This window comes from Bubalus kerabau, chromosome 1, assembly GCF_029407905.1.
Source record: "Bubalus kerabau isolate K-KA32 ecotype Philippines breed swamp buffalo chromosome 1, PCC_UOA_SB_1v2, whole genome shotgun sequence".
Taxonomy (NCBI): Eukaryota; Metazoa; Chordata; class Mammalia; order Artiodactyla; family Bovidae; genus Bubalus; species Bubalus kerabau.
In genome coordinates this window covers 209,630,267-209,645,686 of record NC_073624.1, presented here as the reverse complement: position 1 = coordinate 209,645,686, position 15,420 = coordinate 209,630,267, and the positions used below count along the sequence as shown (strand labels likewise).

At 39.0% G+C, this 15,420-nt stretch overlaps 1 protein-coding gene across 1 annotated transcript; it reads left to right on the top strand.

The window, feature by feature from the left end:
• Positions 1-1,288: 1,288 nt before the first annotated feature.
• Positions 1,289-2,248, top strand: LOC129626669 (olfactory receptor 2C3-like). Its single transcript, XM_055545998.1, has one exon. It carries the CDS (start codon positions 1,289-1,291, stop codon positions 2,246-2,248), a length of 960 nt encoding a protein of 319 aa, XP_055401973.1.
• Positions 2,249-15,420: the final 13,172 nt, after the last annotated feature.

The following is a 15,420-nucleotide window of genomic DNA, read 5'->3' as shown; positions in this document are numbered from 1 at the left end:
CCTCTGCTGCTGCTGCCGCTGCTAAGTCACTTCAATCATGTCCGACTCTGTGCGACCCCATAGACGGCAGCCCACCAAGCTCCTCTGTCCACAGGATTCTCCAGGCAAGAATACTGGAGTGGGTTGCCATTTCCTCCTCCATCACGTCCCTCAACTATACCTTTATTTTACCTTAGTTCTTCTTTTATCATACTCATGCACCATTTTAACAAAACTGCTTCACAATTTGCTGATTTGATGACTGTCAATTAAGGAACTTCTGTGCTTCAGACACTGAGTTAGCACTGGGAACTCAAAAATTAAGTAACAGAAAGCCCTATGACCATGGAATTTGTACTGTAATGGAGTGAGGCAGGTAATAGACACAATAAATTAGAATAGAATATTTGTTCTATGAAGATAAGTACTATGGACCAAAAAAAATTAAGTAGGAAAGGGGATACGAGAGATGGGAGAGAGCTGTTATTTTCAATTTTAAAAATACAGTGAGGGAAACCTTCAGTAAAAGATGACTTTTTAAAACCAACCTTAAGGAAGAGAGGAATATGAGCATGTGGCTACCTTGGAGGAAAACCACTGCAAGCCTTTTTCTATGATAAGAAAACAGTGGACCGATTATGACCATATTACATTTTAACATAATCTTCTGGATACTGTGTTGAGGATACTTTGAAAGGAAGTAACAGGGAAGCAGGAAAACAAGCTAGGATGTTACAGCAACAGTTCAGGTGGTAAATGATAACAGCAAACGTCAAGGTAGAAGCAGCAGAGGTGGTGAGAAGTGATGACAAGCTGGCTATATTTAATAATAAGACAAAAATTTGCCAATGTTTGTTAGATTTGACAGAAGGAGAAATGTCAAGATGAACTCATGTGGCTACTAACTGAGTTGGAAAGTAGCACAGGCTCAATTTTAATATCTGTGCTGTTTCATCACATGAAATGCCATCCTCCACCCAATGAAAACCTTATCTCTAAAAATTTAGGTTGATTCCAAATCTTTTACTATAAGTAATGTTTCAATAAAAACTCAGTGCCAAGAATTATGCATGCATCCATTTTTCCCCAGGCTATGCATATTTCCATGTCACTTGGCACACACTCCAAACTGACCTTCAAGAAGTTGATGGACCATTACCCATGGAACAGTTGATCAGATGCTTTCAGGAACAAAGGATATAAATTTATGTTTAAAGTTTGCTAACTAATATAATCATTATATGCCTCATACCCTGTGCCCCTCACTCATTTGCAAGTGACTTGTTTGCCCTACATTTAGCTGTATGTGATGATGGAAATAGCCAATGTAAGTTTTCCAGAAGTTTTTATTCTGCTGGGCTTCTCTGAACAACCCTCTCTAGAACCCATCCTTTTTATCTTTGTCTTGGGGATTTATGTGGTGTCTGTGTTGGGTAATGGCATCATCATTGTGGTCTCCTGCATGGATGTGCATCTCCACACTCCTATGTACTTTTTTCTTGTCAACCTTTCCTTCCTGGACATTAGCTTCACCACAAGCATCGTCCCACAACTCCTGGTCAACCTCTGGGGACCACAGAAAACCATAAGCTATGGAGGGTGTGTGATCCAGTTCTATATCTCCCACTGGTTGGGGGCAACGGAATGTGTCCTCCTGGCAGTCATGTCCTACGATCGCTATGCTGCCATCTGCAGGCCACTCCACTACACTGTCATCATGCATCCAAAGCTTTGCTGCAGCCTGGCTTTTGCCTCGTGGCTTGGGGGTCTGACCACCAGCATGGTAGGTTCCACGCTCACCATGCTCCTGCCTCTCTGTGGGAACAATCGCATTGACCACTTTTTCTGTGAGATGCCCCTCATTATGCAACTGGCTTGTGTGGATACCAGCTTCAATGAAGTAGAGATGCACGTGGCCAGCTTTATCTTTGTTGTCTTGCCTCTGGGTCTCATTCTGGTCTCATACAGCCGTATTGCCTGGGCTGTGTTGACGATCAGGTCAGCAGCAGGGTGGAGAAAGGCATTCAATACCTGCTCGTCCCATGTGGCAGTAGTGGCTCTGTTTTACGGGAGCATCATTTTCATGTATCTCCAGCCTGCCAAGAGAAACTCTCATGAGGAAGGTAAGCTTGTGGCCCTCTTCTACACTGTGGTCACCCCAATGCTGAACCCCCTGATTTACACGCTAAGGAACAAGACTGTGAAGAAGGCACTTAGGCACATTGTGTTACAGAACTGTGGTTCTGGAGGGACACGAGGTGATATTTAGAAACTCATCACTTGTGAGGAGGAAGCTGGTTTAAAGGGATCAAAGTTATTTTTTTTAAATGAGAGAATAAGAAATAAATGATTCAGAGGGGCAGAATATTGGGGATGTCATCTCTGTACAAAATTTCTTGAGTTCAAATTAGGTGAAAAATTGAGTTGGATGTACTCATACTGTTTTCAGGCCAAGATAAAGTATTTTCTGTTTTCATTTTTTGTTCATAATTATATTGTTTGGTTGTTTCTATAGTTTTATATGTATATGTATGCTGGTTATGATATTGTAAATTGTTTATGTAGGTACATATGTTAATTGTTATATTATTTTGTTAATATTTTATAGAATGTCTGCAATTAAGGGTGCCTAATTTGTGTGAAGTCCTTTGCCTTCCCCCCCCAATATTTGTAGTGACTCAGTGATGTAGATATTATTGACCTTGTAGCAGTTAGATAATTACAAAGTGACTCAGTGGACATGAGTTTGAGCAAATTCTGGAAGACAGTGAAGGACAGGGAAGCCTGGCATGCTGCAGTCCATGGGGATGCAAAAAGCAGGACACAACTGAGCGACTGATCAACAACAAATCAAGATTTTAGGCTGATATATAAGTCTAGCATATTTATCCATAGTTATCTCTGCCATTTTTCTTATAATCCCCTGTGGTGTAATAAGAAATAGATTTTTCTTATCCTGAGTCTTGGCACTGAGCTTCTAGGACCCTTGGAATTTTCTGAGTGATATCAGTGAGAAGAATGACTTCTGTTATTCATAACAAGTCCGTTTCAACCGTACCTGAGTTTATGACAATGAAATAACTCAACCTAGAGTCCTTGGGTAGCTTCAGGATGGAGTCTGGGTGTCAGAGGAACCAATCATATGATTAGAAGGCTGGAACTTTCAGCCCCACATCCAACCTCTGGGGAGGGGGAGTAGCTAGAAAATAAGGCACCAATGGTCCGTTTTTACTTAATCAGTCAGGCCTATGCAATGGACCTATATAAAAACCTTAAACACTAGGATTTGGAAAGCTCCAGGATGGTGAATAAATCTATGTGGCAAGAAGGTAGTGAACCCCAAACTTTGCAGAAACTCCTTTGCTCAGGACTCATCCCATGTACCTCTTCATTTATATTCTATATAATAAACCAGTACACTTAATGTTCCCTGAGTTCTGTAAGTCATTCTAGGAAATCACTTAACCTGACCAAAGGACGGGTCCTGACAATCTATGATTATAGTCAGTTGGTGGTTTGTGGCAATCTAGAACTTGCAACTGACTTTTGAACTGGGGCCGGGCAGGGAGTAGGGATCTTGTGCAGGATTTTGCTTTTTTTTTTTTTTTTTTATTTTTAAACTTTACATAACTGTATTAGTTTTGCCAAATATCAAAATGAATCCACCACAGGTATACATGTGTTCCCCATCCTGAACCCTCCTCCCTCCTCCCTCCCCATTCCATCCCTCTGGGTCGTCCCAGTGCACCAGCCCCAAGCATCCAGTTTCGTGCATCGAACCTGGACTGGCAACTCATTTCATACATGATATTTTACATGTTTCAATGCCATTCTCCCAAATCTTCCCACCCTCTCCCTCTCCCACAGAGTCCATAAGACTGTTCTATACATCAGTGTCTCTTTTGCTGTCTCGTACACAGGGTTATTGTTACCATCTTTCTAAATTCCATATATATGCGTTAGTGTACTGTATTGGTGTTTTTCTTTCTGACTTACTTCACTCTGTATAATAGGTTCCAGTTTCATCCACCTCATTAGAACTGATTCAAATGTATTCTTTTTAATGGCTGAATAATACTCCATTGTGTATATGTACCACAGCTTTCTTATCCATTCATCTGCTGATGGACATCTAGGTTGCTTCCATGTCCTGGCTATTATAAACAGTGCTGCGATGAACATTGGGGTACACGTGTCTCTTTCCCTTCTGGTTTCCTCAGTGTGTATGCCCAGCAGTGGGATTGCTGGATCATAAGGGAGGTCTATTTTCAGTTTTTTAAGGAATCTCCACACTGTTCTCCATAGTGGCTGTACTAGTTTGCATTCCCACCAACAGTGTAAGAGGGTTCCCTTTTCTCCACACCCTCTCCAGCATTTATTACTTGTAGACTTTTGGATCGCAGCCATTCTGACTGGTGTGAAATGGTACCTCATAGTGGTTTTGATTTGCATTTCTCTGATAATGAGTGATGTTGAGCATCTTTTCATGTGTTTGTGAGCCATCTGTATGTCTTCTTTGGAGAAATGTCTATTTAGTTCTTTGGCCCATTTTTTGATTAGGATTTTGCTTTTAAATCAGTGGGATCTGGTGTTAAATTCAGGTGTACTTAGTGTCAGAATTAAATTGAATTATCAGATATACAGCTGGTCTTTGGAGAGTTGGAATATTGGTTATTGATGTGGACTAATCTCACACATTTGGTGCCAGAAATGTGAGCAAAAAGCAATTCATACTACTTCAGGAGGAGGAATATAAGGATGCAAATGTCTCAAGAGTAGAACTTTTAGCTGGATTTCCAGCCAGTTAGAGATTTCACCAGTAACATACTATATAGATTCATCTCTAATTACAGAAATATCAACTTTCCTACTCAGCTCTATGCCTTCAGTTTACAAGAAATATAACGTTATTTTTTCATTCAGTAGAATATGTTTACTTTCTTTTTTCATATGTCCAATCATGCATTTACTCATTCTTAAAATAAGGTTTTTAAATGAGATCTATTCCTGGAGGTTAGGATAACTAGCACACAGTGCTGCTCTAAAAAGATGAATCAAGTTCACAGAGCAGTCACAGTATTTGTTGATTCAAAACTCAAAACAGCGTTGGAAAGTTAATAATATTGACATTTTTGTGATGAAAAATTCTGTGTCATCATAATAAAGAACAATTTCTGTCTACATATAATTACTTAAAAGCCATTAAGTACATTTCGGTAAAATACAGAGGTTTTAATATCTGTCTCCTATAGGTAGATTCTGTTTGCTAGCTTTGTGAAGCTGCATTTGCTAGAATATATATTAGAGAAAGCTGTGTTCACTAAAAATCAAATTATGGTTTTCATAAATCATTGAAAATGCGTGCAACCTTATCCTAATTGATTTTTATCAATCTTGATATACTTTACACTTCAGCTATATTTTTTAAATGCGTACATTAGAAGTGCTTATCAGTCTGTTTTTGGTTTTTTTTCCCCAAAAAAATGAATATAATTTTGAATGATTAATTACTATTCTATATGACTTATTTCAATATAACATAAAATCTTATTCTAAGACTGTTGTTTATCTAGAGTGAAGTGAGTAAGTGAAAGTCGCTCAGTGGTGTCCCACTCTTGGTGACCCCATGGACTATACAGTCCATGGAATTCTCCAGGCCAGAATACTGGAGTGGGTAGCCTTTCCCTTCTCCAGAGGACCTTCCCAACCCAGGGATCCACCCAGGTCTCCTGCATTGTCCATTGGAACCCCAAGAATACTGGAGTGGGTAGCCTATCACTTCTCCAGCGGATCTTCCCAACCCAGGAATTGAACCAGGGTCTCCTGCATTGCAGGTGGATTCTTTACCAACTGAGCTATCAGGGACGCCCTGTTGTTTATACAGGCCCACACTAAATGCATTTGATGTACCAAAAGCTACCAAGAGATGGTATACAAAGCCTGGGAGATACAAGTATAAATGTATCAAAACTATCAATAGACAAAACAGTGAAAAAAATTCAGACACAATTTATTTATGAGACACAAAGAAAGAAAAATTGAAACAAACTTCCTTTTACTTGGACAAATCAAAAAATAAAAATAGTACTGTAGACATAGGCTCACTTGTCCTCTTTATTTTCTGCAATATCCACAATTTTTTAACTTCTGACAATTCAAAGAGAAAATCTGAGCTAAAAAAAAAAAAAAAGGCAAATTTTATCTTGTCTGAGGAAACAGCTATTTGAATATGCGGGAAAAACATGAAATTGAGTATAAACCTAAAGAATTTAGGGTTTAAAAATTACATAAAGCTGAGGGGAGGAGCCAAGATGGCGGAGGAGTAGGAAGGGGAGAACACTTTCTCCCCCACAAATTCATCAAAAGAGCATTTAAACGTCGAGTAAATTCCACAAAACAACTTCTGAATGCCGGCAGAGGACATCAGGCACCCAGAAAAGCAGCCCAACTCTTCGAAAGGAGGTAGGAAAAAATATAAAATACAAAAAAAGAGACAAAAGAGGGAGGGATGGAGTTCCGTCCCGGGAAGGGAGTCTTAAAAAGAGAGAAGTTTCCAAACACCAGGAAACCTTCTCACTGCCGAATCTGTGCCGAGCTTTGGAAGCACAGAGGGCAACGTAAAAGGGAGGAAAAATAAATAAATAAACAATTAAAAATCGCAGATTGTGAGCCCTACGGTAACTCTCCCAGCGGAGAAGCAGCGCAGACGCCTGCACACGGCATTAGCAAGCGGGGGCTGGGCAGGGAAGTGCGGCGCGGGCTGTGTCCCTTAGAGTAAGAATCAGGCCGAATGTTCTGAGCGCTATCTGAGTGAAATAATTTGGACTAGCAAACCAGACTGTGGGATATCTACCACGCGAAAAGCCAGCCCTAACCTAAGACACCGCCAGGCCCGCGCACAGAACAAAGGACTGAACAGAGATAGCCGGCTGCAGACCTTCCCCCTCCGGTGACAGGCAGCCAGAGCCGGAAGGGGGCAATCGCAGCCCCAGAGGGACACTATCTATAAAACTGTAAGCAGGCTTCTTTGCTAACTAAAACTTCTTGGGGGTCTGGACGGTCAACATCTGCCTGAGAAGGTGCGCCGGTTTTACACCCAGATAACCAAGTGGCGGGGAGGCGATAAGTCGCAGCATTGGCGCCCGCCAAACACATTACCTGAGCTGCTCGGATCTGGGAAGAGCACAAAACGCAGGCCCAACCGAGTCTGCACCTCTGAGGACTACCCGAGTGCCTGAACCTGAGCGGCTTGGACCTGGGACCTCAGCCCAGGGCCGGCCTCTGATTGTTCCCGGCAGAACAACCTAGAGCCCGAGCAGGGTGGGCAGGGAGGCTACACGCGCCGTGAGCGGGGGCAGACCCAGTGTGGCTGAGGAACTGCGAGCGCACGCCAGTGTTATCTGTTTGCAGCATCCCTCCCTCCCTCCCCACAGCACGGCTGAACAAGGGAGCCTAAATAAAATTAAAAAAAAAATAGTGTCCTCCACCGTCCCCTTTGTGTCAGGGCGGGAACCAGACACTGAAGAGACCAGCAAACAGAAGAAGCTATAACAGAGGGAGACACCTTGGAAGCTACAGGCCATAGATTAAAACCCTGTGGTTACTACGGATTACATAGGAAGGGGCCTATAGATCTTGAGAAATGTAAGTCGGACTAAGGAACTAGCCAAAAATGAACTGAACCCACAATACAACAAACCCGGAGAAAGACCTAGATATATTTTTACTATTTTTACGATCAATCTTTCTTTTTTTTTTTTTTAAATTTTAAGTCCTCTATTGTCCTTTAATTTTCACTTTTATAACTATTACTTTGCAAAAAAAAAAAAAAAGACCCTATTTTTTTTCTTCTTCAGCAAACTTCATATATATATTTTATAATTTTTTGACCGTGTTTTTGTTTTTGTTTTTGTTTTTGTTTCTTTTTCTTCTTTTTTTAACATCGTATTTTTGAAATTCCAAACTCCACTCTAGATTTTTAATTTTAGCCTTTTGGTATATGTTATCAATTTTGTACCTATAGTTTTTTTCATAATTTCTGTGACTTTTTTTTTTCCTCTGTTTCTTTCTCTTCTTCTTTTATATAACATCATATATCTGCAACTCCAAACTCTACTCAAGATTTTTAATTTATGCTTTTTGGTATTTGATATCAATTTTGTACCTGTATTTTCTTTATAATTTTTGCGACATTGTTTTTGTTGGTTTGTTTGTTTTCTCTCTTTATTTTTCTTCTTCCTCTTTTTTTTTAACATTGTATTTTTAAAATTCCAAACTCTACTCTAGATTTTTAATTTTAGCCTTTTGGTATATGTTATCAATTTTGTACCTATAGTTTTTTTTTTTTTATAATTTCTGTGACTTTTTTTAATTTTTTTCCCTCTGTTTCTTTCTCTTCTTCTTTTATATAACATCATATATCTGCAATTCCAAACTCTACTCAAGATTTTTAATTTATGCTTTTTGGTATTAGATATCAATTTTGTACCTGTATTTTCTTTATAATTTTTGCGACATTGTTTTTGTTGGTTTGTTTGTTTTCTCTCTTTATTTTTCTTCTTCTTTTTTTTTTTAATGTTGTATTTTTGAAATTCCAAACTCTACTCTAGATTTTTAATTTTTGCTTTTTGGTATTAGTTATCAATTTTGTACCTGTAGTTTCTTTATAATTTTCGTAACCTTGTTTGTTTTTCTTTATTCGTTTTTTCTCTCTTTCTTTTCCTTCTTCTTTTCATTAACATCGCATTTTTGAAATTCCAAACTCTACTCTAGATTTTTAATTTTTGCTTTTATGTATTTGTTACCAATTTTGTACCTTTAAGAACCCAATCTTCAGGACCCATTTTTCACTAGGGTACGAGATTACTGGCTTGACTGCTCTCTCTCCCTTTGGACTCTCCATTTTCTCCACCAGGTCACCTGTATCTCCTCCCTAACCCCTCTCTACTCTACCCAACTCTGTGAATTTCTGTGTGTTCCAGACGGTGGAGAACACTTAGGGAACTGATTACTGGCTGGATCTGTCTCCCTCCTTTTCATTTCCCCCTTTTATCCTTCTGGCCACCTCTGTCTCCTGCCTCCTTCTTCTCTTCTCTGTATAACTCTGTGAACATCTCTGAGCGGTCCAGTTGTGGAGTGCACATAAGGAAGTGACTACTGGCTAGCCCACTCTCTCCACTATTGATTCCACCTCATCTCATTTGGGTCACCTCTAACTCCCTCCTCCCTCTTCTCTTCTCCATGTAATGCTGTGAACCTCTCTGAGTGACCCTCACAGTAGAGAAACTTTTCATCTTTAATGTAGATGTTTTATCGATGGTGCTGTATAGAAGGAGAAGTTTTGAAACTACTGTAAAAATAAGACCGATAACTGGAAGTAGGAGGCTTAAGTCCAAACCCTGACTCCAGGGAACTCCTGAATCCAAGGAACATTAATTGACAGGAGCTCATCAAACGCCTCCATACCGACACTGAAACCAAGCACCACACAAGGGCCAACAAGTTCCAGGGCAAGACATAACAAGCAAATTCTCCAGCAACAAAGGAACACAGCCCTGAGCTTCAAGATACAGGCTGCCCAAAGTCACCCCAAAACCATAGACATCTCATAACTCATTATTGGACATTTCATTACACTCTAGAGAGAAGAAATACAGCTCCATCCACCAGAACATCGACACAAGCTTCCCTAACCAGGAAACCTTGACAAACCACCTGTACAAACCCACACACAGCGAGGAAACGCCACAATAAAGAGAACTCCACAAACTGCCAGAATACAGAAAGGACACCCCAAACTCAGCAATTTAAACAAGATGAAGAGACAGAGGAATAGCCAGCAGATAAAGGAACAGGATAAATGCCCACCGAACCAAACAAAAGAGGAAGAGATAGGGAATCTACCTGATAAAGAATTCCGAATAATGATAGTGAAACTGATCCAAAATCTTGAAATTAAAATGGAATCACAGATAAATAGCCTGGAGGCAAGGATTGAGAAGATGCAAGAAAGGTTTAACAAGGACTTAGAAGAAATAAAAAAGAGTCAATATATAATGAATAATGCAATAAGTGAAATTAAAAACACTCTGGAGGCAACAAATAGTAGAATAACAGAGGCAGAAGATAGGATTAGTGAATTAGAAGATAGAATGGTAGAAATCAATGAATCAGAGAGGACAAAAGAAAAACGAATTAAAAGAAATGAGGACAATCTCAGAGACCTCCAGGACAATATTAAATGCTACAATATTCAAATCATAGGGGTCCCAGAAGAAGAAGACAAAAAGAAAGACCATGAGAAAATACTTGAGGAGATAATAGTTGAAAACTTCCCTAAAATGGGGCAGGAAATAATCACCCAAGTCCAAGAAACCCAGAGAGTCCCAAACAGGATAAACCCAAGGCGAAACACCCCAAGACACATATTAATCAAATTAACAAAGATCAAACACAAAGAACAAATATTAAAAGCAGCAAGGGAAAAACAACAAATAACACACAAGGGAATACCCATAAGGATAACAGCTGATCTTTCAATAGAAACTCTTCAAGCCAGGAGGGAATGGCAAGACATACTTAAAATGATGAAAGAAAATAACCTACAGCCCAGATTATTGTACCCAGCAAGGATCTCATTCAAGTATGAAGGAGAAATCAAAAGCTTTTCAGACAAGCAAAAGCTGAGAGAAGACTGCACCACCAGACCAGCTCTCCGACAAATACTAAAGGATATTCTCTAGACAGGGAACACAAAAAATGGTGTATAAATTCGAACCCAAAACAATAAAGTAAATGGCAACGGGATCATACTTATCAGTAATTACCTTAAACGTAAATGGGTTGAATGCCCCAACCAAAAGACAAAAACTGGCTGAATGGATACAAAAACAAGACCCCTACATATGTTGTCTACAAGAGACCCACCTCAAAACAGGGGACGCATACAGACTGAAAGTGAAGGGCTGGAAAAAGATTTTCCATGCAAATAGGGACCAAAAGAAAGCAGGAGTAGCAATACTCATATCAGATAAAATAGACTTTAAAACAAAGACTGTGAAAAGAGACAAAGATGGTCACTACATAATGATCAAAGGATCAATCCAAGAAGAAGATATAACAATTATAAATATATATGCACCCAACACGGGAGCACCGCAGTATGTAAGACAAATGCTAACAAGTATGAAAGAAGAAATTAACCATAACACAATAATAGTGGGAGACTTTAATACCCCACTCACACCTATGGATAGATCAACTAAACAGAAAATTAACAAGGAAACACAAACTTTAAATGATACAATAGACCAGTTAGACCTAATTGATATCTATAGGACATTTCATCCCAAAACAATGAATTTCACCTTTTTCTCAAGCGCACATGGAACCTTCTCCAGGATAGATCACATCCTGGGCCATAAAGCTAGCCTTGGTAAATTCAAAAAAATAGAAATCATTCCAAGCATCTTTTCTGACCACAATGCAGTAAGACTAGATCTCAATTGCAGGAGAAAAACTATTAAAAAATCCAACATATGGAGGCTGAACAACATGCTGCTGAATAACCAACAAATCACAGAAGAAATCAAAAAAGAAATCAAAATTTGCATAGAAACGAATGAAAATGAAAACACAACAACCCAAAACCTGTGGGACACTGTAAAAGCAGTCCTAAGGGGAAAGTTCATAGCAATACAGGCACACCTCAAGAAACAAGAAAAAAGTCAAATAAATAACCTAACTCTACACCTAAAGCAACTAGAAAAGGAAGAAATGAAGAACCCCAGGGTTAGTAGAAGGAAAGAAATCTTAAAAATTAGAGCAGAAATAAATGCAAAAGAAACAAAAGAGACCATAGCAAAAATCAACAAAGCCAAAAGCTGGTTCTTTGAAAGGATAAATAAAATTGACAAACCATTAGCCAGACTCATCAAGAAACAAAGGAAGAAAAATCAAATCAATAAAATTAGAAATAAAAATGGAGAGATAACCACAGACAACGCAGAAATACAAAGGATCATAAGAGACTACTATCAACAATTATATGCCAATAAAATGGACAACGAGGAAGAAATGGACAAATTCTTAGAAAAGTACAACTTTCCAAAACTTGACCAGGAAGAAATAGAAAATCTTAACAGACCCATCACAAGAACGGAAATTGAAACTGTAATAAAAAATCTTCCAGCAAACAAAAGCCCAGGTCCAGATGGCTTCACAGCTGAATTCAACCAAAAATTTAGAGAAGAGCTAACACCTATCCTGCTCAAACTCTTCCAGAAAATTGCAGAGGATGGTAAACTTCCAAACTCATTCTATGAGGCCACCATCACCCTAATACCAAAACCTGACAAAGATCCCACAAAAAAAGAAAACTACAGGCCAATATCACTGATGAACATAGATGCAAAAATCCTTAACAAAATTCTAGCAATCAGAATCCAACTACACATTAAAAAGATCATACACCGTGACCAAGTGGGCTTTATCCCAGGGATGCAAGGATTCTTCAATATCCGCAAATCAATCAATGTAATACACCACATTAACAAATTGAAAAATAAAAACCATATGATTATCTCAATAGATGCAGAGAAAGCCTTTGACAAAATTCAACATCCATTTATGATAAAAACTCTCCAGAAAGCAGGAATAGAAGGAACATACCTCAACATAATCAAAGCTATATATGACAAACCCACAGCAAACATTATCCTCAATGGTGAAAAATTGAAAGCATTTCCTCTAAAGTCAGGAACAAGACAAGGGTGCCCACTTTCACCATTACTATTCAACATAGTTTTGGAAGTTTTGGCCACAGCAATCAGAACAGAAAAAGAAATAAAAGGAATCCAAATTGGAAAAGAAGAAGTAAAGCTCTCACTGTTTGCAGATGACATGATCCTCTACATAGAAAACCCTAAAGACTCCACCAGAAAATTACTAGAACTAATCAATGACTATAGTAAAGTTGCAGGATATAAAATCAACACACAGAAATCCCTTGCATTCCTATACACTAATAATGAGAAAACAGAAAGAGAAATTAAGGAAACAATTCCATTCACCATTGCAACAGAAAGAATAAAATACTTAGGAATATATCTACCTAAAGAAACTAAAGACCTATATATAGAAAACTATAAAACACTGGTGAAAGAAACAAAAGAGGACACTAATAGATGGAGAAATATACCATGTTCATGGATTGGAAGAATCAATATAGTGAAAATGAGTATACTACCCAAAGCAATCTATAGATTCAATGCAATCCCTATCAAGCTACCAACAGCATTCTTCACAGAGCTAGAACAAATAATTTCACAATTTGTATGGAAAAACAAAAAACCTCGAATAGCCAAAGCGATCTTGAGAAAGAAGAATGGAACTGGAGGAATCAACCTACCTGACTTCAGGCTCTACTACAAAGCCACAGTTATCAAGACAGTATGGTACTGGCACAAAGACAGAAATATAGATCAATGGAACAAAATAGAAAGCCCAGAGATAAATCCACGCACATATGGACACCTTATCTTTGACAAAGGAGGCAAGAATATACAATGGATTGAAGACAATCTCTTTAACAAGTGGTGCTGGGAAATCTGGTCAACCACTTGTAAAAGAATGAAACTAGAACACTTTCTAACACCATACACAAAAATAAACTCAAAATGGATTAAAGATCTAAACGTAAGACCAGAAACTATAAAACTCCTAGAGGAGAACATAGGCAAAACACTCTCTGACATACATCACAGCAGGATCCTCTATGACCCACCTCCCAGAATATTGGAAATAAAAGCAAAAATAAACAAATGGGTCCTAATTAACCTTACAAGCTTCTGCACATCAAAGGAAACTATTAGCAAGGTGAAAAGACAGCCTTCAGAATGGGAGAAGATAATAGCAAATGAAGCAACTGACAAACAACTAATCTTGAGAATATACAAGCAACTCCTACAGCTCAACTCCAGAAAAATAAATGACCCAATCAAAAAATGGGCCAAAGAACTAAATAGACATTTCTCCAAAGAAGACATACAGATGGCTTACAAACACATGAAAAGATGCTCAACATCACTCATTATCAGAGAAATGCAAATCAAAACCACTATGAGGTACCATTTCACACCAGTCAGAATGGCTGCGATCCAAAAGTCTACAAGTAATAAATGCTGGAGAGGGTGTGGAGAAAAGGGAACCCTCTTACACTGTTGGTGGGAATGCAAACTAGTACAGCCACTATGGAGAACAGTGTGGAGATTCCTTAAAAAACTGGAAATAGACCTGCCTTATGATCCAGCAATCCCACTGCTGGGCATACACACTGAGGAAACCAGAAGGGAAAGAGACACGTGTACCCCAATGTTCATCGCAGCACTGTTTATAATAGCCAGGACATGGAAGCAACCTAGATGTCCATCAGCAGATGAATGGATAAGAAAGCTGTGGTACATATACACAATGGAGTATTATTCAGCCATTAAAAAGAATACATTTGAATCAGTTCTAATGAGGTGGATGAAACTGGAACCTATTATACAGAGTGAAGTAAGTCAGAAAGAAAAACACCAATACAGTATACTAACGCATATATATGGAATTTAGAAAGATGGTAACAATAACCATGTGTACAAGACAGCAAAAGAGACACTGATGTATAGAACAGTCTTATGGACTCTGTGAGAGAGGGAGAGGGTGGGAAGATTTGGGAGAATGGCATTGAAACATGTAAAATATCATGTATGAAATGAGTTGCCAGTCCAGGTTCGATGCACGATACTGGATGCTTGGGGCTGGTGCACTGGGACGACCCAGAGGGATGGAATGGGGAGGGAGGAGGGAGGGGGGTTCGGGATGGGGAACACATGTATACCTGTGGAGGATTCATTTTGATATTTGGCAAAACTAATACAGTTATGTAAAGTTTAAAAATAAAATAAAATTTAAAAAAAATTACATAAAGCTTATGCAAAGGTTAATTGAGACATACTTAATTTTATATAAGATTTTTGGAAAGTACTGGTAGAGACTGTAGTCAGGGTTCTCAGAGAAAGAGAGCCAATAGGATATGTAGAGGTAGGGAGATTTGTAGATGGTGTTGGAGAAGACTCTTGAGAGTCCCTTGAGCTGCAAGGAGATCCAACCAGTCCATTCTGAAGGAGATCAGCCCTGGGATTTCTTTGGAAGGAATGATGCTGAAGCTGAAACTCCAGTACTTCGGCCACCTTATGAGAAGAGTTGACTCATTGGAAAAGACCCTGATGCTGGGAGGGATTGGGGACAGGAGGAGAAGGGGACAACAGAGGATGAGATGGCTGGATGGCATCACTGACTCGATGGACGTGAGTTTGAATCAACTCCAGGAGTTGGTGATGGACAGGGAGGCCTGGCGTGCTGCGATTCACAGGGTCACGAAGTGTTGGACACGACTGA

Coding starts and splice junctions, on each gene's coding strand:
- LOC129626669 (XM_055545998.1), top strand. CDS start 1,289: ATGATGGAAATAGCCAATGTAAGTTTTCCAGAAGTTTTTATTCTGCTG.